Source organism: Stenella coeruleoalba (assembly GCF_951394435.1).
Source record: "Stenella coeruleoalba genome assembly, chromosome: 12".
Classification (NCBI taxonomy): Eukaryota; Metazoa; Chordata; class Mammalia; order Artiodactyla; family Delphinidae; genus Stenella; species Stenella coeruleoalba.
The window spans coordinates 70,479,280-70,504,970 of record NC_137158.1 but is presented as its reverse complement, the minus strand read 5'-3'; the positions used below and the strand labels follow the sequence as shown (position 1 = coordinate 70,504,970).

The window sequence follows — 25,691 nt, the reverse complement described above, 5'->3', positions numbered from 1 at the left end:
AGAGGCTTGTCTGCTCACCCGCCGGGGTGTGCGGGGGCTGGGAGCTGAGGCTCGGGCTTTGGAGGTCGGATCTCCCAGAGAGGACTGGGGTTGGCTGTGTGAACACAGCTTGAAGGGGGCTAGGGCGCCACAGCCAGCCGGGAGGGAGTCCGGGGAAAAGTCTGGAGCTGCCGAAGAGGCAAGAGACCTTTGTTTCGGGGTGTGCGAGGAGAGGGGATTCCTTCCCAGTGTGCCCATAGAAGACAGAGCACTGCCTAAGTGAGCTCCAGAGACGGGTGCGAGCCACGGCTATCAGCTCGGAACACAGAGACGGGCATGAACGGCTAATGCTGCTGCCGCTGCCACCAAGAATCCTGTGTGCAAGCACAGGTCACTATCCACACCTCCCCTCCCGGGAGCCGGTGCAGCCCACCACTGCTAGGGTCCTGTGATCCAAGGACAACTTCCCCGGAAGAACACATGGTGCGCCTCAGGCTGCTGCAACGTCACACTGGCCTCTGCTGCTGCAGGCTCGCCCTGCATTCCAGTTATGACTATCATACCCCCCTCCCCCCTCCCCCCGCCCCCGCCCCGGCCTGAGTATGGAAGAGAGCCCTAATCAGCTGCTGCTTTAACCCCCTCCTGTCTGGGCAGGTAACAGACTCCTGAGGGCAGTCTACACACAGAGGCGGGGCCAAAAGCAAAGCTGAACCCTAGGAGCTGTGGGAACAAGAAAAGAAAGGAAAATTTCTCTGTGCAGTCTCAGGAGCAGCTGATTAAATCCTCACAGTCAACTTGATGTACCCTGCAACTGTGGAATACCTGAAGAGACAACAAATGTTCCCAAAATTGAGGCAGTGGACTTTGGGAGCAACTGTAGACTTGGGGTTGGTTTTCTGTGTCTGATTTGATGTTTATCTTAGTTTAGTATTTACTGCTTATTATCATTGGTGGATTTGATTATTGGTTTGGTTGCTCTCTTCCTTTTATATATATATATATATATATATATATATATATATTTTTTTTTTTTTTTTCCTTTTTCTCTTTTTGTGAGTGTGTATGTCTATGCTTCTTTGTGTGATTTTCTCTGTATAGGTTTGCTTTTACCATTTGTCCTGGGGTTCTGTCTGTGGGTTTTTTTGTTTTTGTTTTTGCTTTTCTCTCTTCCTTTTCTTCTGAGCCGTGTGGCTGACAGGGTCTTGGTGCTCCGGCCGGGTGTCAGGCCTGAGCCTCCGAGATGGGAGGGCCGAGGCCAGGACATTGGACTACCAGAAACCTCCCAGCCGCATTTAAGAGATCTCCCAGAGATCTTCGTCTCAACCCAGCTCCACCTAACGGCCAGCATGCTCCAGTGCAGCACACCCCATGCCAAATGACTAGCAAGACAGGAACACAACCCCACCCATTAGCAGAGAGGCTGCCTAAAGTCATACTAAGTTCGCAGACACTCCAAAACACTCCACCAGACACGGCCCTGCCCACCAGAAGGACAAGATACAGCCCCACCTACCAGAATACAGGCACCAGTCCCTGCCACCAGGAGGCCTACACAAGCCACTGAAACAACTGCACCCACTGGGGGCAGACACCAAAAAAACCCAGGAACTATGAACCTGCAGCCTGCAAAAAGGAGACCCCAAACACAGTAAGTTAAACAAAATGAGAAGACAGAGAAATATGCAGCAGATAAAAGAGCAAGGTAAAAACCCACCAGACCAAACAAATGAAGAGGAAATAGGCAGTCTACCTGAAAAAGAATGCAGAGTAATGATAGTAAAGCTGTTTCAAAGTCTCGGAAATAGAATGGAGAAAATACAAAGAAATGTTTAACAAGGACCTAGAAGAACTAAAGAGCAAACAAACAATGATGAACAACACAATAAATGAAATTAAAAATATTCTAGAAGGAATCAATAGCAGAATAACTGAGGCAGGAGAACAGACAAGTGACCTGGAATATAAAATAGTGGAAATGACTACCACAGAGCAGAATAAAGAAAAAAGAATGAAAAGAATTGAGGACACTCTCAGAGACCTCTGGGACAGCATTAAATTCATCAACATTCACATTATAGGGGTCCCAGAAGAAGAAGAGAAAAAGAAGAGTCTGAGAAAATATGTGAAGAGATTATAGTTGAAAACTTCCATAACATGGGAAAGGAAATAGTTAATAAAGTCCAGGAAGCACAGAGTCCCATACATTATTTACAGGATAAATCCAAGTAGAAACACTCCAAGACACATATTAATCAAACTATCAAAAATTAAATACAAAGAAAAAATATTAAAAGAAGCAAGGGAAAAACAACAAATAACATACAAGGGAATCCCCATAAGGTTAACAGCTGATCTTTCAGCAGAAACTCTGCAAGCCAGAAGGGAGTGGCAGGACATATTTAAAGTGATGAAAGGGAAAAACCTACAACCAAGGTTACTCTACCCAGCAAGGATCTCATTCAGATTCGATGGAGAAATTAAAATATTTACAGAGAAGCAAAAGGTGAGAGAATTCAGCACCACCAAACCAGCTTTACAACAAATGCTAAAGGAACTTCTCTAGGCAGGAAACACAAGAGAAGGAAAAGACCTACAATAACAAACCCAAAACAATTAATAAAATGGTAATAGGAATGTACATATGGTTAATTACCTTAAAAGTAAATGGATTAAATGCTCCAACCAAAAGACACAGACTGGCTGAAGGGATACAAAGACAAGACCCATACATATGCTGTCTACAAGAGACCCACTTCAGACCTAGGGACATATACAGACGCAAAGTGAGGGGATGGAAAAAGATATTCCATGCAAATGGAAATCAAAAGAAAGCTGGATTAGCAATACTCCTATCAGAAAAAATAGACTTTAAAATAAAGACTATTAGAAGAGACAAAGAATGACACTACATAATGATCAAGGGATCAATCCAAGAAGAAGATATAACAATTGTAATTATTTATGCACCCAACATAGGAGCACCTCAATATATAAGACAAATGCTAACAGCTATAAAAGGGGAAATCAATGGTAACACATTCATAGTAGGGGGCTTTTACACCCCACTTTCACCAATGCACAGATCATCCAAAAAGAAAATAAATAAGGAAACACAAGCTTTAAATGACACATTAGACCAGACAGACTTAATTGATATTTATAGAACATTCCATCCAAAAATAACAGAATACACTTTCTTCTCAAGTGCTCATGGAACATTCTCCAGGATAGATCATATCTTGGGTCACAAATCAAGCCTCGGTAAGTTTAACAAAACTGAAATCATATCAAGTATCTTTTCCAACCATAATGCTATGAGACTAGATATCAATTACAGGAAAAAAAATGTAAAAAATACAAACACATGGAGGCTAAACAATATGCTACTAAATGACCAAGAGATCACTGAAGATATCAAAGACAAAATCAAAAAATACCTAGAAACAAATGACAGTGAAAACACGATGACCCAAAACCTATGGGATGCAGCAAAAACAGTTCTAAGAGGGAAGTTTACTGCCATACAATCCTACCTCAAGAAACAAGAAACATCTCAAATAAACAACCTAACCTTGTACCTAAAGCAATTAGAGAAAGAAAAACAAAGGAACCTCCAAGGTTAGCAGAACCATAAAGATCAGATCAGAAATAAATGAAACTGAAAGAGAAATTGAGGAAGCAATCCCACTTACCATAGCAACAAAAAGAATAAAATACCTAGGAGTAAAGCTTCCTAAGGAGACAAAAGACCTGTATGCAGAAGACTATAAGACACTGATGAAAGAAATTAAAGATGACACAAACAGATGGAGAGATATAACACGTCCTTGGATTGGAAGAATCAACATTGTGAAAATGACTATACTACACAAAGCAATCTACAGATTCAATGCAATCCCTATCAAATTATCAAAGGCATTTTTTACAGAACTAGAATGAAAAATTTTACAATTTGTATGGAAACACAAAAGACCCTGAATAGCCAAAGCAACCTTGAGAAAGAAAAACGGAGTTGGAGGAATCAGGATCCCAGACTTCAGACTACACTACAAAGCTACAGTAATCAAGACAATATGGTACTGGCACAAAAACAGAAATATAGATCAATGGAACAGGATAGAAAGCCCAGAGATAAACCCATGCACATATGGTCACCTTATCTTTGACAAAGGAGGCAAGAATATACAATGGAGAAAAGGCAGCCTCTTCAATAAGTTGTGCTGGGAAACTGGACAGCTACATGTAAAAGAACGAAATTAGGGGCTTCCCTGGTAGTGCTGTGGTTGAGAGTCCACCTGCTGATGCAGGGGACACGGGTTCGTGCCCCAGTCCGGGAAGATCCCACATGCCGCAGAGCGGCTGGGCCCGTGAGCCATGGCTGCTGAGCCTGCGCGTCCGGAGCCTGTGCTCCGCAACAGGAGAGGCCACAACAGTGAGAGGCCCGCGTATCGCAAAAAAAAAAAAAAAAAAAAAAAAAAAAGAACGAAATTAGAACATTTCTTAACACCATACACAAAAATAAACTCAAAATGCATTAAAGACCTAAATGTAAGGCCAGACACTATAAAACTCTTAGAGGAAAACATAGGCAGAACACTCTATGACATAAATCACAGCAAGATCCTTTTTGACCCACCTCCCAGATGAATGGAAAAAAAACCAAAAATAAACAAATGGGACCTAATGAAGTTTAAACGCTTTTGCACAGCAAAGGAAACCATAAACAAGACGAAAAGACAACCCTCAGAATGGGAGAAAAGATTTGCAAATGAAGAAACTGACAAAGCATTCATCTCCAAAACATACAAACAGCTCATGCAGCTCAATATCAAAAAAACAAACAACCCAATCCAAAAATGGGCAGAAGACCTAAATAGACATTTCTCCAAAGAAGACATACAGATGGCCAAGAGGCACATGAAAAGTTGTTCAACATCACTAATTGTTAGAGAAATGCAAATCAAAACTACAATGAGGTATCACCTCACACCAGTTAGAATGGGCATCATCAGAAAATCTACAAACAACGAATTCTGGAGAGGGTGTGGAGAAAAGGGAACCCTCTTGCACTGTTGGTGGGAATGTAAATTGATACAGCCACTATGGAGAACAGTATGGAGGTTCCTTAAAAAACTAAAACTAGAGCTACCACATGACCCAGCAATCCCACTACTGGGCATATACTGTGCAAAAACCATAATTCAAAAAGAGTCATGTACCACAATGTTCATTGCAGCACTATTTACAATAGCCAGGACATGGAAGCAGCCTAAGTGTCTGTCGACAGTTGAATAGATAAAGAAGACGTGGCACATATATATAATGGAATATTACTCAGCCATAAAAAGAAACGAAATTGAGTTATTTGTGGTGAGGTGGATGGACCTAGAGTCTGCCATACAGAGTGAAGTAAGTCAGAGAGAAAAACAAATATTGTATATTAACGCATATATGTGGAATCTAAAAAAAATAAATAAATGGTTATGAAGAACCTAGGCACGGGACAGGAATAAAGATGCAGACGTAGAGAATGGACTTGAGGACACAGGGTGGGAGAAGGGTAAGCTGTGACAAAGTGAGAGAGTGGCATGGACATATATACACTACCAAATGTAAAACAGATAGCTAGTGGGAAGCAGCCACATAGCACAGGGATATCAGCTTGGTGCTTTGTGACCAGCTAGAGGGGTGGGATAGGGAGGGTGAGAGGGAGGGAGACACAAGAGGGAGGGGATATGGGGATATATGTATACATATAGCTTATTCACTTTGTTATACAGCAGAAACTAACACAACATGGTAAAGCAATTATACCCCAATAAAGATGTTAAAAATAAATAAAAATTAAAAAAATAAAAACCATTAAGCACTATAAAAAAAAACATAGCTAGTGGGAGGTAGCTGCATAGCACAGGGAGATCAGCTCGGTGCTTTGTGACCACCTCAAGGGGTGGCATAGGGAGGTTGGGAGGGAGGCACAAGAGGGAGTGGATATGGGGATATATGTATACATATAGCTGATTCACTTTGTTATACAGCAGAAACTAACACAACATGGTAAAGCAATTATACTCTAATAAAGATGTTATAAATAAATAAATAAATATAGGCAATTCACAGTGAAAGTATGCTTGTAGATAAAAAAAGTGAAAAAGCATTTATTGGTCTATTAGTAAAAAAAAATATTCAGCTTACTACTAGTATCATATATATTTGGATGATACAAATGAAAAAAACCAACAAAAGATTTTACACTAAAAAAATTAGTTACAGCAGTCAGTGGAAATTTTAGTATATTGGATATAGGCAACAGAATTAAATTCCCTTCATTAACTCCTTGCCAGGAAGAGACGGAAATGCTTGCCTCTCTGCTCTGAAATTCAATGTAAGTAATTAAAAGAAAATTTTAAAAGGCCATAATTCAAGGATGCTATCAGGACCAAGTGGGATATTAATCCAAGATAGAGGAATTCTAAAGTGTTATGTGCAACAATATACAGACAGAGTAAGAAAGAAAAAGTCATGTTTGAGTAGGCAATTCATGCAATTAGGATTTAAGAATACAATTTCATTTTAATTCCTAGACTTCCAGGAGTGGAAATTCACTTGTGACCATGCTAATTTTTAATTCACAAAGGATCAAAAGTCAAGGTTAACATGCAGATCTCAATTCATTGTATGCTGGTGACAAGCAATTTTAAAGTTCTTGTTAGTCACAGGGGCTCAAGGGATTGGTTTGCCATTAGGAGGATGCCAATCTGATTTGCTTTCAAAAAATCCTCCAAAGGTGGTCAGTAAGTTTCAGGAATGCGAGGGCTTATTAAAATATTTGCTAGCTTGAGCAACTTAAAAGGGGCAACAAAGCTAAGGAATCCTACAGAATCTTCTAAGTACTATCTGGGGGAAACTTCAACAACTAAACCTTCCTTCCCAGTGGGAATATGTAATCATTCATTCATTCATTCATTCACTCATTCCATTCAGAAATGTATTGAGCACCAAATCTATGGCAGGTGCTTATTTCTATTCTGCATCCATTTTCTTAAAGAGTTTAATAACTTTAGGCAGAACTTTAAAAATATATATCAATTTTACCAATAAATCAGTTACACCTTTATTTTTCTGGAAAGCTGTCCCTATCTTGGAGATTTTTATATTATCAAAGCAAAGTACAATATATAAATACCAAGAAGAGCAATCTAAACCCAAATTAATAGAAGAACCTCGGAAACAAAAAATAATAAGATCTAAATTTAAAAGGATTTCTAAAATAATACTATCGTCATTTCATATATGGGATGTACTTGAGCTCTTCAAAATAACATATGACTAGTAATACTCATCCACAGAAAACTATAAATATTACAAATATTTGTGAATGTGCAAACTTTGACTGTAAGAACACAGAGCCACATCCTGTTAAGGAATCTTGGGTTTCTGCAACTCACCCTCACAATAGAGAATTGCACAGGTGAGAAGGCGCCAATGCAAAGTGGGAGTTTAACCTGTCATGTGGATCCCACTGAAGATATATACTGTTCTCAGGAACCCATAATAGCAATTAATGGCTAATAAGATACCAATCAATGGGAATTTTACACTTGCCTTTACGGGAAGCCAAAAAATGAAATGAATGCACCCCTCTCTTAAGATTTATTTTTGCCCTATAGTTATGTTACTATTTATTTTTAATTATATTCTCTTATAAAATATGACATAGATCAGCCTTATACAATATCTCCATATAAGAATATACTGTGAAAAAGATTTAAGAGTAACTGCTTGAAAAAAATTAAACTTTTAAAACATATCATGAATTCTTGTATAAAAATTTTAATATGGAAATTATACATTTTATATCCACTAGAAAGAATATATTTAAATATATTTCCCATGCTAGCTCTCACTGCCAATTGACTTTTAACTTGAAAATATCCATTATGATAGTTGAATAAAAACTTCTAAACAGGTTTGACTTACAGAATTTGTTCTTAACTAATTATTAACGTATTTGGATTTAAGCTGAACTAAAAAGTAATTTAATTTTGAAACTCTGGCTTATAAAGACTATGATGAGGTTTCATGTAGCCATTAAGTAAAATATAATGTGGAACCAACATCTCTATTAAATTTAACCTTGAATTATAATTAATACAAAGATTTAATCTGTTCATCTATTATGGGTGTTATAGAGCCTAGCAAATAAGTAACAATCTGATAGCATATGGGCTTCACCTGACCCTCTGAAGCTTCTGTGATACTCTACAGGGCCAAAAACCTCTGCGTGTGTGTGTGTGTGTGTGTGTGTGTGTGTGTGTGTCTGTGTGTGTGTGTGTGTGTATGCACATGCTTTTTGGGGGGGAGCACGAAGATTGATATATGGTACATAAGATTCTGCAAACTTTGAGAAATGAAATTACAAATAATAACCTGGGAAATTATATGCTCCCAAGTATAAATATATTTATGGACTTGTGGAAACTGCCATATGTCCTTTAGGCAATTACTTCTGAAAATTCAGAGGAGATTATATTTCAAATAGCTGTTTCCACTTCCCACTAAGGCTGGCATTTTGTAAACTGTAGAGTGGTATAAATTGAAGCATACTTTTTAAACGAAGTCAATATATCATGTTTACCTACACTCCTGATAATGTCTTTTCCCTCATTTAAAATGATATTTTCTGAGAGGATGGAAAAGGGTGCGATGAGAAGCTGTTTTATATATATATATATATATATATATATATATATATATATATATATACACACTACATATACAGGATATATAACAGTGTATGTATATACTAAAATCTTAGTCTAATAGCTGACTAGATTTAATCACCCTGAAAATTATAAATGTATTTATAAATAATCATATTTATTTAAAAGATTATTTAAAATATAATTGTAGCACTATATACTATGTATATACAGTAAACTGTTTGAAACAGCAGAAATGCTTTCTGTGAGAGCTCGGCAGAAACTGCAAGGCGGCAAGGTACTGAAAACAAAATGTTTGGGAAAAAAATCAATAAATAGCAATCATTATATAATTTCCTCTGGGATTTGGACTGTCTTTATTTGGCTATTTTCTGGCTCTTAGTTTTCATATGGAAAATTCACAGGGTCATAATCTGTGATGCCTTAAATAGTTTGGCCTTTATACAGTGACTATTTTATTCCATGAGAAAAGAACTCCAAAACCAAAAAAAACCCCAAACCAAAACGAAAAAAAAAAGGAAAATTTGAAAATAATCCCTTTCTACACCTGAATTTGATGACATCAGAGGACAAGGTCTGAAGAGAAGAGAGGGAATTACATTAGAAAAAGCCATTTTCAGACCTTGCTTGGTATGTCACTAAAAGCTCTCTTTTGAAGTAATACATATTTCTTACTATAGTCTGCATTGAAGAGGATAATTTCTCCTTAAAGAGAGGCTTGTTTTATTTGCCTCATGTTATCACTCAGAAGGAAGACCAAAGAATCCCAAAGAGCAGCTCTCACTGGCCCTGCGCCCAGTGATGTGATGGTACCTAGGCTGGGCTTCATTTGCTTTGCCGACACACGGAACGTTTGATTTGTCTTCAAATAAGTTACAGTCTTGTTTCTAATATTGGTTTTTGTTATCTTACCAAAGAAGACAAAGGGCCCCACTCAGGAAAAAAGAAATGGAAGGAAAAAGCGTAGCAGTCGCGTGATGATCTTTCATACTCACAGCAGCAAGATGGAAATGTACTGTTGATCTGCTCCATAACCTCTGTGAGGTCTGTGCTGGTGTCATGAGGTGGGGCCAGCAGGTCCTCTGCCGCTGTGACAGCAGATAGAAAGAACAAGAGACACTCTGAAATTAATGTCTGGTCTTCCACCAAAACACAACTTCAGGGAGAAAATACTAGCACTGCCTCTAAATATCAAGGTGAAAATAGTTCTCCTTATAAAGGATAATTTTAGGGGAAAATTCCAAAACCATTTTTGTATTTTTTTGTGGTAACAGAATTTTACATAATTAAAACTTATTAGATGTTTCTAAAGGAAGAATCCACATGTCAGGGGAAAATTCACGAGTGACAAATAATAGTCATATTATTGCAATTTATTAGTCAGAATTCCACTACTGGGCATTACAAGTATTTTTTCATATGAGAAAGATATTCCATTAATTTCTTTTTCCTTCCTTCCTTTTGGAGACGTCACATAGGCTAGCTTATACTGCCACAAAACTACAGGTAGTTTTTTTTTTGGCCATGCTGCGGGGCATGTGGGATCTCAGTTCCCCGACCAGGGATTGAACCCATGCCCGCTGCAGTGGAAGTGCAGAGTCCTAACCACTGGACCGCCAGGGAACTCCCACTAGAGGTATTTTATAAGAAACTTTCTACTTTGATGTTTTTTAGTCTGTAATCGATAGCAAAATAGTCCTCTTATTTAAAAATTAAAATAATATTAATATTTTAGGTTTTCTACAGATTAATGCAGCAAAAGATAAACAAATTAATTTGCTTAAAGTATGTGGTCCTCAGTAGAATTTTAGAACTTAATTTCATCAGTAACAAAATGTCATTCCAGAATGCCTGGTTGACAGGGCCCTTCCTAGCAGCAGTGACAGGTCCCCATTGTGACCAGTGACAGGCTGGGTGGGACTCCAGCCTCAGATGGGGGTGGGAGGGGTGGAAATGTCTGTAGGAGCTAGGATGGAGAAAGCAGAACGCTGAGTCTCCAGCCCTAGGCAAAGAAAACTATGTTTGGTGTAATATTCTTTAGTATGTTATTCTGAATGTGTACAAGTATGAAATTTTAGAGACGGGAAATTTACTGAAAAAAAGGATTGTTCCTAAGGCAAAGAAAAAAATAAATTGTGCTCATCCCAAAAGGAAAGAGCTCCTTTTCATCTTTCATCAGAATTCAGTCCACTACTACACCTTATATAAACAAGTGCATTATAGTTCACTATTCTAAAATGTTTGCTTTTTTGGTACAGTTAAAATGGCTTTGTACTCAGCTGAGACCACAGAGGATACAAATTCCTTTATGCCCTAAGGCACCCATGTGTGAGAATGTTATTTAAAATGAAAAGCAAACAAATGGCAAAGCCCAGAGTAGACCAGGGGAGGGAGTAGCCAAGTCTTGGGGACACGGACCTGCTTGATGGAACTGTGGGCCGGGGTCCGGATCCAGTGAGTAGTTCAGTGCGGATTGCGGAGGTGAAGCCCAGGGGGAGACGCCATTGATTTGGGAATCAGATTCAGGCTGGAATCACATTCAGAGGTTAGAACGGAGGAAAGATTCAAATAACGATTAAAGAAAACATTTCCGTTTCTAACTTCCCCTCCCCAATGACAGATAATTAAATCACATAACATTCTTCACCCCCAGTCATTTTCAAATACATTTTAGCATTAGTTGGTGGGTTCACCAGTATCCACCTGAGGACCAAGTGGTCCTTCCCTTTTGATTTGGGCACCTTGAAGAACTCACTTGGTTATATGGCAAGATTTACCTATCACTATCAGTGTCATTCCTCAATTGTTCCATTATTTTTATGTCAACCAAGTGAATTTGGAAACATGTTTCATTCATCTTTTAAAAAAATTAACACTGTTTCTCATACAGTAAATTTATCTAATTTCAAAATTAGCTCATTTTTTATTCAATCAACATTTAACAGCAATATTGGAGAGTGGTGAAGAGCACGATTTTGGATTTAGCTGCTTGGATACAAACTCAGTCACTCAGAGCTGAGTAATTCTGAGGAAATTTTTTTTTCTTTTTTTTTTTTTTTGTGCTGCACTGCACTGTGGCATGTGGGATCTTTGTTCCCCAACTAGGGATAGAACCCACACCCCAAGCAGTGGAAGCATGGAGTCTTCCCCACCAGGGAAGTCCCTCTGAGGAAATTTTATAATCGTCTGCTTTTTATTTATAAAAACTGGATTTTTTATTTATAAACTAGTGGTAAGAGTGCCTGTGTCAGAGGGTTTTGTGAAGGAGGTGATCAATTAGTATTTCTAAAGCAATTAGAACAGAATCTGACACCTAATAAATACTTCACAAAGGCAGAAAGTTTGAAATTGACAAGTACATGGTCAAACTAGAAAAGTGTGATCCACTGTAAAGGGAATGCAGAAGTTACAATGTTTTTGTTTTGTTTTTTTAAAATATATTTTTAATAAATTTATTTATTCATTTATTTATGGCTGCATAGGGTCTTCATCGTTGGGTCTTCATTGCTGTGTGCTCTCTAGTTGTGGTGAGCGGGGGCTACTCTTCGTTGCGATGCGTGGGCTTCTCATTGCAGTGGCTTCTCTTGTTTCAGAGCTCGGGCTCTAGGCACGTGGGCTTCAGTACTTGCGGCACACGGGCTCAGTAGTTGTGGCTTGCGGGCTCTAGAGCACAGGCTCAGTAGTTGTTGCACACAGGCTTAGTTGCTCCATGGCATGTGGGATCTTCCCGGACCAGGGCTCGAACCCACGTCCCCTGCATTGGCAGGCACCAGGGAAGTCCCAGTTACAGGGTTTTTGATGCTGATTTTTCCATTACATCTATATAAGCTGAAGTCTGGTAGTTTCGCTAGTTTTTACTATCAGAGTTGAATTTTCCATCAACTTTTGGCATTCATGCTAAGTCATTAAGAAGGGATGAGAGCTCCACAGTCTGGAATATGCAGAGCCATTTAGATATCCGATTTCTCGAAAAGCATTACTGTGCAATTCTGAAGGCTCATGAGCCATTAGGCAGCTCTGTCTAACAGGAGGAAGCTAGTAGGGGGAGGTGAAGGTGAGCAGAAGAGCCTTCGGCTCTCAAGAGCATCAACAGACTACAGCAAACAAAGCTTTCAAGCACAGCTTCCTTCCACAACAATTCTACCTATGCAGTAAGTCCTTAATACTCACACTTCATATTCTAAAAGAGTTCCAGAGAAAAGTCATCCCTTACCCAGGCACCATTCAGAAACATCAATTCACATTACTAACAATGTAGCTTTTCCAATGTACAGGAGTGGCACCAAGATAAGCTTCAAACATCTCAAAGTACTTAGAGAAAACCAGCCAGGCCTTGGGGAAGGTCTAATGATGCACAATTCCAAAGTAAACCTTCCCCCAAGCAGTCTCACAAAAAGTCTGAAACAGTGACAGACATTCAGAAAGTATAAGGGGTATTCTGTGGCCCACTGTGCAGGTAATGCAAAAATTACACTGTTTTGAATGATTCTGACATGTTAAAAGATACTGATAGCAACTGCGAAAAGATGGTTTTCTAAAACTTGAGAAAATCACTGGAGAGAGAGTTGTTTCTGCCTTTGACTCAATAAATCATTTCTGGAGAAAGTCATTCCTATTCACTGTGTAGGGGCCCCATACTGCATAGGCCAGAGAAAGAGGCAAAAGATGACATGAATTCTCATGTCAGGGATTCTTCAAGAGAGAAAAGTTCCAGGTCCATTTGCTGGGATTCTATACAACAGACACCTGCTGCAAAGATATCTTCACTACCAGTTCTGTGACATGATGCCTATGCTTTAACTGCTAGATGTAATCAGGTACTTAATTCTCTATAGTGTGTTGTGTCTTTATAGATGATACTGCCTTATATATAATACTATTTTGTTATGGTCTCTAACAAGATTGAAGGCAAAAAGGCAGAAGCTGTTTCTGATGCTTCTTTTATATCTCAAAGAACAGTGTTTTTCAAAATTGCAGGCTATTACCCGTTGATGAGTTATAAAACCAGCACTAAGAAAGAAAGACAGAAGAAAAATAAGAGGGAGGGAGGGAGGAAGGAAGGAAGGAAGGGAAGAAGGAAAGAAGGAAGGAAAAAAATAGCAAGTAAGAGTATTTTTTAGTAACAGCAATTAGCATTCTGTATTCATCATACATGCATGCATTCATCATAATGCAAGTTGTATTTTTTATTGTCAAGAAAGTCTGCAAACAACCGCCATAAAACACGTTATGGCGGGAAATAGTGGCTATGTTAGGAAATAAAAACTGCAAATTAATAAACATGTTACCTAATTTCTTGAAAATAGCTCATTGGAAGGAGGTTTTACCATGAAGAGTTCCCTTCCCTTAATGCCCACAGATGTTTCTTTCCCAAATGTAATTTATGCAGATATATGTTATAGGATCTTTTGCCTTAAACTATTCAGAGCTGAAACAGATTTCAGTGTTAAAGAAGAATGGGCAATTCCATCTTAAGCTGGGAAAACGCATTTTTTGGTGCCAGTGAGCCTTTAATGCTTATGTTTGAAGAGGGATTTCTAAGCCAGTCTAAATCCACTATGGAGAGGAGAAACCGGAAGTGAACCTCTCTACCAACTCTGGGACTGAGTCCCATGGGATATGGGACTGGGGCAGATGGGGTGGGGACAGGTGACATCAAGTTCCGCACACTCTACCTGCTCTAGCAGCTGCCGAAGTCGGTGGAGCTGAGACTCCAGCTGCTTGTTGTGATTTTCCAAAATTTGCATCCTAGCCTCCAGCCGACCTTTATGCTGCCTGAGGAGTTTTGCTTCTGCTATAAGTTCTGAATCCTCCGACATGTGATGAGGAGACACAACAGAGTCTGGAGGGGAGCCAACAGGGAGGCCCCTTCTCAAGTGTTGCTCCTTCAGCTGCTCGTATTCCACTTGCAGATTTCTAGTGCAGAGAAGGGAAAATTGGCATTAGTATTGTATACCTCACCTTCTCACCAAAATCGTCTATGAGCTCGTGCCCGTGCTACTTACTTCCTCATAGGTAAAAACACGTACAACCATGATATAAGCAAGCATGAATAAAACTGTGCTTTTAAATAAACAAGTGCTCTAACAGACACCATCCCTGAACCCTGAAATGCAGCTGTAATCTGCAGCCAGCTGCCCAGTGTGTTAATGTCCTCTTAAAAGTTTGCCTCCACTGTACTTCCTCGACAATAGTCCTGAAAAAAGAATGGGTAAGGGTCATGTTGAAGTGAACATGAAAGAATTCCCCATCAGAAGTTTTCCCAGGGTGACACATCTTCTCCTCCTAGGTCTAGCACACCTTTGTTCTTCCTCAAGGTCAGCAATGATCCGCTCCAGTTCTCCGCGTTCTTCCCTCTCTACCGACTTCAGGATCTGAGCGGGACTCTGGGGCTGGCTCACAGGGGACTCCCCTCCGAGCGTCTGGCAGTACTGCTGGATGAGGGCATGCTCGTCCTCCCTATGGAGACAAAGGAGACACACACAAAGGCTCACAGCTGGACATGGATGTCTCTGGAGGTAAAGGAAGGAGAAACGACGATGGTCAGGATGGCTACTGACCCATGGCTGCCTTAAAGCTCAGTGCCCCAATGACCTCATTTTAAAACTCTGGGAAGATATTTTACCTAATAGTATATGTACACTATACACACACACCAACATTCCATGCTTTGCCTTTGGTCTAACATGTATATCTCACAAACCTTAGAAGAGATATTTTACTCAGCAGAGGATATAAAGTACAACACTTAAATAGTTAATGTAAAAGACTTTACAGGGAAAATCAATAACTGAATGCCAGAAGAGTAGGTTAAAAGACTGCTAATTAAAAATAAACTGCTATAGACTGTTTCCCCTCCCCGAAATTATGTTGAAACCTAATCCCCAGTGTAAAGGTGTGTGGCGGTAGGGTCTTTGGGAGGTGATTAGGTCATGAGGGTGGGGCCTCTAAGATTAGGATTAGTATCCTTATGAAAGAGACCCCAGAGAGCTCCCTTCCTGCTTCTGCCATGCGAGGGAACTACAAAATGACAGCTATGAACCAGGAAGGGGGTCCTCATCAGGTACTAAATCTGCTGGCTCCTTGATCTTGGACTTCCCCGTCTCCAGAACTATGAGAAAAAAATGTTAGTCATTTATAAGCCACCCAGTTTGTAGTCTTTTGCTGTAGCAGTCCCAATCAACTAGTTGATTTCACTGTCTTTAGCATGTGGTTAAAAGCAATTTTATAATGCTTTGTAACCCAAAGCGTGGGAGAAGCAAATCCTTATATTCTTTCATTTAAATAACTTAGCATAAATTATAATTGTAGATATTTATAAAATAGCTACAGATATCTTCCTTGATATTATCAGCATGTCACTTCTAGGATCAATCATTCTGCATTAAACAAGGAACTCCATTTAACTGACTTGGGTTCTCCCACTTTTCTAACTACTTGTCTAATGAACTAGACATATTAATAATGTGGTCAAATCTAATGATTGACAGAAACAGAAGTATAACAAAGTAGACAAAGTTGATATGTTTATGTGAAGGAAATGCTTATCAGCAAGACTGGAATCCTTCCCTTCTTTTACCAGAGATCCAGTCAGATCTCCTTGTAAATGTGCGAATGACAGACTTCCTGGCTAATACTAGCAGGAGAGTCCTGCTATAGAATACCTTTGGCAGATTGTACCTGATCTGTTTTGATGGCTTTTGGTAAACAAATCCTGGAATCTATGGATTTATAGGATAGGGCTTCAGAAAAACATCTTGCAAGTTATGTAGCTATCAGAGTATAAAATGGAGCTATTCCATGACTGAACCAGATCCCTACTGTGTAAGTGATGTGACTGCAAATATCCCTTAAAGACCTCATCTGTTACCCTGCGGTCAGAGCACATCCTAACGCAGCCAGAAGTAACCTGGTGAGTGGCACGGGCAGTCCTGGACCTTTTGCTTATGAGTACTGCTTGATACTAGGTGAGATCTTTGATTCTGTGAGTCTAATTTGAAAATCCAACCCTGTGTTATCACACTTTACTCTGATAAAGAAGGGACATGAAATTGCATCTGAGGTAGTGAGTTCTTAGAAAAGGTATCTCCTGAGCACTGAGATCAGAGCGATATAAAGAAGGAACTGAAAATAATGACTGTTAGGCCTGCAAAACAGCCAAAGCACAGGTTCAAATGAGCCACTTGCTGATTTACTTTGCTTCCTTTATCAGTAAACCTCCCTAATCTCACCACCTTTCTACTATCAAATGAACGAAAAAGGAGTAAGGGGCTTCCCTGGTGGCGCAGTGGTTGAGAGTCCGCCTGCCGATGCGGGGGATGCGGGTTCGTGCCCCGGTCCGGGAAGATTCCACATGCCGTGGAGCGGCTGGGCCCGTGAGCCATGGCCGCTGAGCCTGCGTGTCCGGAGCCTGTGCTCCGTGACCGGAGAGGCCACAGCAGTGAGAGGCCCGCGTACCACAAAAAAAAAAAAAAAAAAGAAAAAAAAGGAGTGGGACTCTTTCAACACAGTTAGAAACTGGAAATAAGAAACATAGATGGGAAGGACTGAAATAAGCTATGGCATCGTCCTTTGATTACCTGTCCTGTGAAAACACCATGTGGCTGTGAAATAAATAAGGGAGCCTCTCAGAAGAATCTCATGCTTGCTTCTAAATTTAGAAGGGTGAGGATAAGACGAGAGAATGGGTTCTGCACCAATGCAGTGCAGCAGTGTTTGAAAGCAGACTCCAGGGACTTCCCTGGAGGTACAGTGGTTAAGACTCCGCACTTGCACTGCAGGGGCATGGGTTTGATCCCTGGTCGGGGAACTAAGATCCCACAAGCTATGCAATGAGGTCAAAAAAATAAATGAAAAAAGAAAGAAAGAAAGCAGAACCCAAAGCTCCTAGGAGGCCCATGTAGCAAAATCAAACAGAAACTTGGCAAGGAGGTATGTGCGTGTGTGTTTGGAGGTGGGGGAGGGTATTTTCCTGAGAGGCAGTAAATGGGTAATTTATTATTATACCCTAAACATAACTGTATTATGAAGGAGCAGAGAAGGCTGTGAGGCTAATGTATCAACACCACAGGGATACCAATTAGCTGCTAAGGATAACAAGACTCTAAGTCAGTGATGCTTGGAGGCACTCCACTCAATTTAAGTGAAGAGAGAGGCCATAAGAGAGGATTAAAAAGTACAGATCTAATAAATGGACAGGACAAATGGACAAAGCATAAAAATACAGTGCATATAAACTAAATAATAAAATGAAATAATAAAGCAATAAAAAGGTAAGAGTAGAGGAGAACATTTGCAAATATTTCTCAGGCGAAAAAGAGTATAGAAACTAAAAAGACTGAGTATGCAAAAAAGAAATAATAACAAAAGAAAAATGATCATATATATTCCAGTGAAAATGTTATCTATTCAGGATAAAGCATCTCAAGAAATCAGCCAGAAATCAAAACAAAACAGGAAATCATTTGTAAAGAAAGAAAAATGTTTAGCTTCCGACTCTCATAATATTCAATGTCCAAAGTCAATGGACAAGGTCTAGAGTCCTAACCTAGCCATTCATATGACCAACCAGGTCAAGTAAATGTACAGCAAAGCGCTTTGTCCGCAATTTCCTTCCTTTAAAGATTTTTTCTGTTCCAGGCTTCAGAGTTGCAAACAGCAATGCCAGTGCCAATCAGGCCAGCCCCCCAATTTGATCCTTCCACATACAACAGTGTCGCTCAAGGGCAGATGGCAGATGGAGTGAGACATCCTGATGGCAATGGCCTAAGGAGATGTCCTTAAGTTCCAGCTACTCAGATTCCCCAGGACTATCCTGAGTCCTGTCTCTTTTTGAGACATGGTTGCTCAATTCCTCCTTGAAAGAAAATTAGGATCCTTAAAATTAATGCCTTTAAATTGTCCACAGTCAGACTTTCAGGAGAAAAGGGAATATTGGGAATTGGGTTTATGTGGGCCCACATAAACCACGAGATTGATTCAGGTCTAGGCTGGGGAGGTAGCAACCCATGATGCATGGAGGTACAACGACTAATTAACCAGCTTCATAGAAGATGAACATTGTTAGGAGCCAGGGAGCTGGTTTCATTGACCAGTTTGAAGGACAGAGAAAGGCTCAAACTGCAGATACAAATGACTAAAGGGCCTTGGGTAACTTAGAGAGAATTACAAGTTCAAGTCTCAAAATTCACATCTCAAAGGCATAGGGCTTTCTTTTATTGCCTATGGCTGAGATCACCCAAAACCAAATTTGGGAGATTGGGCCCAGCAGATGTTGAATTACAAATTTATTATTGTAATACTTATTCATCTTGTCAAGTCAATAGTACTGATTGGGGCTTCCCTGGTGGCGCAGTGGTTGAGAGTCCGTCTGCCGATGCAGGGGACACGGGTTCGTGCCCCGGTCCGGGAGGATCCCACGTGCTGCAGAGCGGCTGGGCCTGTGGGCCATGGCCGCTGAGCCTGCGCATCCGGAGCCTGTGCTCCGCAACGGGAGAGGCCACAACAGTGAGAGGCCCGTGTACCGCCAAAAAAAAAAAAAAAGTACTGATTAAAATGAAAATATTTTAAAGGTAAATATTATACATTTAAGGGAGAAAGAATGACCATTCTATGTCAAACCACTGGATTTTAGGTCCAGAGTAGAGTTTCGAGGGTTAAGTCCTTGTTAGCGTTCTCACTTGATGGAACCCCTGCATGTTCACAGGAAAAGAACCCCAGAATACTCAGTAGTTCAAACTGTGAAGGAGCAAAGAAATTCCAGATTGGCTTTATCAAAGTAAGATTTATTAACATATTCATTAAGAAAATATTAATGTACCAGTAACTGGAAAACAATTTCTCTTTAGTGATTTATACATTCTTACACTATTAATCTCCCATAGAAGGGAGAATTTGGTTCCTTGCCTTTTCCAGCACCTCGAGGCCACCACATTCCTCCATTTTCAAAGCCAGCAGTGTAGCACCTGTAAAATCTCTGTATCTTACCTCTGCTTCTACGGTTACCTCCCCTTCCCTAACTGACTCTCCTCCATCTTTCAAAGACCCCTGCAACTACACTGGACCCACCTAGATAATCCAGGATAATCTCCCCATCTCAAGATCCTTAATTTAATCACTTGTGCAAAGTCCCTTTTGCCATGTAAAGTGACACATTCATAGGTTTCAGGGATTAGGATGTCGACTTCTTTGGGGGCCCATTATTTTGTCTACTTCAAATGCCCTCACCATGTTCCTCCCCTGTGGGAACACTTATCCATCTCCCCTCTAGTCTGTAAGATTCCTGAAGACAGATCGACCTTTATCTATACAGTATTGGACACATGGCAGTGGTGTGCTGCTAAGCGTTTACCAGCAGGTTCTCTACAAGATAAATATATAAAAAGGCCCTGATTTGTAGCATTTTTAATTCTATGGTTTAAATACCTTCCTCACGGCCAATTTAAGCTAATGACTTCACAGAATGTAGAGCTGCGAAAAGACACACAGTTGCAGCACACCACCTGACACCCCAAGAGCATAGATAATAGTAAAGGGAAGTAAAATAATTAGGATGTGATGAGTTTTGAGTATTACTTTTGTTTTTATTTTAACCGAATCTATTGAACTGCAGGCGTATACAAATGAACTTGAATAACGGCTCTGTTTAACAAGAAGCTTACAAACTTCTTGAAAATTTAACAACCAGCTCTCACAATTGCCTCCAGCACGCTACTGCAAGGTAGGGTTACAATAAATATTTGCTGGATGGAAGAATGAGTTAAGATATCTGCTGATAGTATATTAAAATGTATTCAGCTGTTAGTCATCTGATTACTGTCTTTTCTCAGGCACTGGTGCTAAATTTAAAAATAAATAGTGCTTATTCTAATTTGAAAATAGGAGAAACTAAATTTGAGCATTGCCTTTACTCTGTTCACAAGATGCAAAAAACACATTTTAAAGAATTTAAGTTTGGTTTTAATTATTTTGGTTTTAATGATTATTTTTAAATTTTGTTTAATTCTTTAGCTATCTGTCAAACGTGGTGGAAGTCATGTGGATTTAGGATATTCAAGATACTAACTACTTTATAAGAAATACATACTAGGAGGTTAAACATGAAACAAGCATTATGAATATGCTATTATCTTGCTTTGGGAATTGTTCCAAACTCACAGTACATTAATAATAAGGTAAATCACTACTGCATTATTATATAGTATTAACTTGCTAATCTTTGAAATTTAAAATTGAACAATCTCCTGAGAGCTTTTATTTATAAGCTTAATGACAGTAAAACAATTTTTTAAAAATACTGACAAGAAGACATTCCATGTTAAGAGTGCCCTAAGGTATTTCACCTTGGCTCTCTCCATGATCTTTTTAGTATAAAACACCTAAGAACCATGTTCTACAACTTTCCTGGTTACCTTACAGCTTCCCACCAGATCCAGACCACAATGAATCTGTGCGAGTCAAGTAGACTTGACACTCTTGAAATCTTTTAGACATCACTCAGAATTTAAAATGTTAATTCCAAGGTGGTGGAGGGCTGGAAAAGTTCTAAAAGCAAGATGGCACACAACAGTGGGATAATCAGAGGGAAAATATCTGTCTAGAAAGGTTTTTGAAAAGTATTCTTAAGTTAAGGAGGCTTTTCCTAGTTGCTAATAAAATCAGATATTGGCAGAGGAGTTAACACTTTTCAATGAAGAGTGGGGAAGAGATGTCCAAGCCTGTGTGGGTTATAATTATTAAATGGCAGAGACTATGGAGAAAATGTGAGCACACAGAAGGAAGAGAATTTTACAGAATAGCACATATTCTGTAGAATTACATTTGTTAAATTAACAAGAAATATCAGACAAATGGAATGAATATCTATACCTGTATTTATAAATAAAACAATCTGATTTTCCTGAGACAAATGAGTGGCCAAATGTAGGATTTTTTTCAGTAACTTATACGAAACTAACTAAATAAACATATCCAATTTATACTATCATGGCTTGAAAGCATAAAATCTATGTAGACATTTTTATAACCACACTTATCAACTTTGATTGGGATCAAAATTCAGGGCTGCAATCAATGAAGATTCTATCCGACAGCCATAATACAAGAACTAGCTTTCCCAGGCAGCACTAATTTCATGATTTACTTACACACTTCCTGTGGTAGAGCTGCTATCAGTGAGGAAAGACCCATTAGTCCTTTCCATCTGGGCCAGTCTGAAAAATGAAAATAAGGAGGTTAGAGAACGTGGCCATATAGGGCATAGTCGACTGGTACATCCTCAGTGTTCCTTAAACTGTCCTAATTCTCACAAAATACAGAACGGCCCAAATCCCCCAGCAAGACTTTGAAATTAAAACATCTAATGTTGAGCTATATTTCTATCACCACTGCCTTAAGGCCTGGAAACCTTTATTTTATACCATGTTACTCAGTCTCCTAATAGACCTAGTCTCAGAATTGACCTCCGAGACCCTTAGGTCAGTCTTCATTCTCACACAAATCTGATTATGTTCCTCTCGTGTTTAAAGACTCTCCATGACTCCCCTTTACCAAAGGACAGAATCCTACTCCTTAGCAGGTGGGCCCCCCATTATTGGACTTCAGCTTCTGTCCCTTCATTCCTTCTCATCCTTTCCCCTTTCTCTACCTGCAATCCTTTAAATAAACCATGTTCTTTCCTAGCTCAATGCTTTTGAGTATGTTTTCCCAATGGTCCAAGCCTGACTTTCTACCAAAATTTCTACTTGGCCTAGACTCAGTTCAAATGTTACTATTTTATGGTGCTTGAACTAACCTTTTAAGGCATAGGGAGTAACTAGCACTGCCGATGCTTAGTGTATATTTTTTTCCTGAAAGTTTGTACATACCATCAAGACCAGCCTATACTCTATATTGTTTGGGGACTCTAAAATAAACCCCTATAATAAAGCTTTAGTATACATTTAATTACATATTTTAATTCATATGTGCACCCTCTCCTGAGAACACTTTCAATCCCTACTTTCATTCACTGAAAACTGGGTTACATTATCTAAACCCTGCTTGTACGGTGTTTGGATTCTCATGAGCTCAGTAATCACATCCCATGGAGATTTAGTCCACAGAATGTATAGCAGGTGTTTGGTAAAGTGCAAATTACAACATGGAGAGATGAAAGCCCAGCTTTCAAATATAATGGAATCACGACTTCTGCCAAACTACCTCCCTTAAATCAAGGCACGTTAATGATATAAGATTAATATAGAAAGAGATACATTCTGGGTGGCAGTGCAGTGGAGGGCTCCTATCAGAGTTTCTTACCGTGTAGCATACTGTTCTATTCTTGAATGGGTATCATCATGAAACAGCTGAGGAGACTGTGAAGGGCTATAAGAGAGAAAGCAAATAAACAGTTTTACACACAAATGTTGACAGATGTTACTTTAGGAATGTTAGCTTAGTTAAATGATGAATTTGACATGCAACCAAACCACTAGGATTGTTACCCAGGGGGCAGAAGTATTATTTTAGAACAAGAGCTTAGTAATCACCCCATGCTGAGAAAGCTGATCAGAACATCAGTCTTGTGCATATGGAGCTGTGAATACTCACTCATAGTGCTCTGGCCACATACTGATGAGTGTGATAGGACTGCAAAGAGGGCAGAGGGAGACAAAAGTCATAGAACAAACACTTTAGAGCAATTTAAGACAAAAGCAGTGGGCGTAGGGGTGGGGGACATTCTCAATTGTCTTCCACTCCCATGTTTGGTTGCCCTGAGGTCCACTGTGACAAAATCAAAACTAACAGAAATGACTGTTTATTCTAGAAAAGATACTGTGTATTCAAGTGCCTGCAGGGGCCTTTTCACAGATATTACAGGATATTTGTTATAGATAGCAAACATATCTTTAAGTAATCTGATTGAAAAAAGAAACAGAACGCTCTAAAATACCTCAACGTTATGTAAACAATAATGTCCCATAAAATACCGAAGGGAGATGCAATCATATTTTTGTTTTTCCTGGAGAAGAAACTTGATCAGAATGGTAACGTTAAATACCAAAGACTACATTGTATATTGATGGCAGAGTTGCGATGAGAATGATCTGAATCTTTGCTCAATTTTAAACGTAAAAATCCAAATCCAGGTGTACACAAAGTATCTCAACCTCACAGATTCACTGAAAACAGATGCGACGCTTTCCTCTACACCCGGCCAAAATTCTCAATTATCCATAAAACTGAAAGCACCTTTTCTAGATCATGATACACTCACTGTCTTCAAACAAAATTTTATCCAGAAGTTCTATCTAAGAAACTGACAAAAGGAACATTGCTTGAATCAGGGCTTGAGACTGGAACCTGATGATTCAGTATCCCTCCTAGCCCCGGGGGTACACTCCAACCTCCCAGCACTGCCTAGAAATCCCGAAGTCTCCATGTATCCTTTGAAAACAAATGATCCTAATTAAAAGCTAGTTCAAACCCTAACCTTTTTTACTGGAGGGGAAGGAAGAGGAGGGAATACTGATGAATGTGGAAATTTAAAATTCTAAAGAAAATTAGTTTTCTAATTAAGTAAAATCTCCTGCAAAAGCTAATGCTGATTGAAACAAAGAGGAAGCAAAGTTTAAATTATTCTAGATCTACTTGATTCTCCTATTTCTATTACAGATACATACTCAAGAAAAAGTTAATGATCTCATTATCTCCTACTGGGAAGCAAAAGTTGATGTCTGCATAGCAAAGGTTAAAAGAAGATGGAAGGTCATCTTATTGGGATGGAAAACTGAGACTCTTTGGACCTACTTTCAAAAACAGGCATTTATTCAGTCTGTGTTTGTCAGAACATCTATACTGTAAATAGACTTAATTACCCATGTATAAAATAGATACAACAACAATGAAACAAAACAGTATTATTCAATAGTCTTTTTACATCACTTTTCATTAACTCTGAAATATGTATGGTAAGTGTCAGGTAAATGATTTGCTATACACTTTCTAAAAAATAGGCACTGCTTGAGAGACCATTTCTAAAATTCAAGTGTACTACAACATTCGCTGTGAGCTTTAAATGTAAGAAACATATGTACTTTTTGATCTTAATTGAACTCAGAAAAGCTTTGTGAAACTGCTTGACTGGTTCCTGTAAGGTTAATTCAGTTAGCACAATAGTGATTCACTGAACTAAGATAAGAATGGCAGAGGCAGAAAGCTGAATTGAAGTTTCTCAAGACAAAGTTTTTTATATATTGTGAAAATTTCTAAGAAAAGAAATAAAGATTACAAAAACCCAAAAGTTTAGGCTTTATTGACTTCAAAGTACCTTGATTTGCAGAAAAAAATGTTAAGTGATAAGCTTTTTCATTTAATTCTAGAAGAGGAAAACTGGGCAATATTCTCCCTGCATTGTTAGAATCTATGATTAAAGGGGGTTAAAAATAAGACCAATCTAAGTGTTAGCCAAGACTTCATAATGCGGCCTATCCCTGCTTTCGAGAGTAGTGTTTGAACAGAGTTTGGTTAATCACACACTAATATGGAAGGAATCTGACTCTACTAATGTTATATGAAATATAAATCAGACTTTCTTTGAAGAACTTCGTGACTCCTTTGGTGCCTTAAATTCTCAGCAGACTGTTCCTCATGCTTCCAACATTTTTGCCTTCTGAAGTCCATTTCTCCCCAGGCAGAGTAAGTGCAGTCCCAGTGTGCTCTAACATACAAATCTTCAATGGCTCCCCACGGCTCTCAGGTAACCTACAAACACCGTGGCATGGCCTACAAGGTCCTTCATTATCTGGTTCTTGCTTTTCTCTCCATTTTCATTACTTCCCATCCCAGTTTCTGAAACAATCTTGTCTTCAGGCTTTTGAAAATGTTTGCCTTGGCTTGAAACTCTCCCTCTCCTCCCCAGGCACCAAACACTGAGCGTTTGGCCCTATTACTCTTTCAGTTCTCCAGGTTAGCTGTCACTTCCTGCCAGTGCAATGCCCCCACAACCAT

General features: G+C 39.2%; 1 protein-coding gene across 14 annotated transcripts in view; it reads right to left on the bottom strand.

Annotated features, from left to right (window-relative positions):
- Nucleotides 1–25,691, bottom strand: part of UTRN (utrophin) — a gene marked incomplete at its 5' end in the record, with an annotated part of 496,387 nt that overhangs the window by 4,909 nt on the left and 465,787 nt on the right. For 13 of the 14 annotated variants that reach the window (XM_079938689.1, XM_079938693.1, XM_079938692.1 and 10 more), the window contains 7 exons: nt 9,698–9,790; nt 11,121–11,229; nt 14,378–14,618; nt 15,003–15,161; nt 21,848–21,913; nt 23,001–23,066; nt 23,292–23,330. In XM_079938689.1, the coding sequence (XP_079794815.1) occupies nt 9,698–9,790; nt 11,121–11,229; nt 14,378–14,618; nt 15,003–15,161; nt 21,848–21,913; nt 23,001–23,066; nt 23,292–23,330 (773 nt within the window). The remainder of the gene's footprint in view (nt 1–9,697; nt 9,791–11,120; nt 11,230–14,377; nt 14,619–15,002; nt 15,162–21,847; nt 21,914–23,000; nt 23,067–23,291; nt 23,331–25,691) is intronic. The other variant, XM_079938694.1, reaches the window with a different exon arrangement.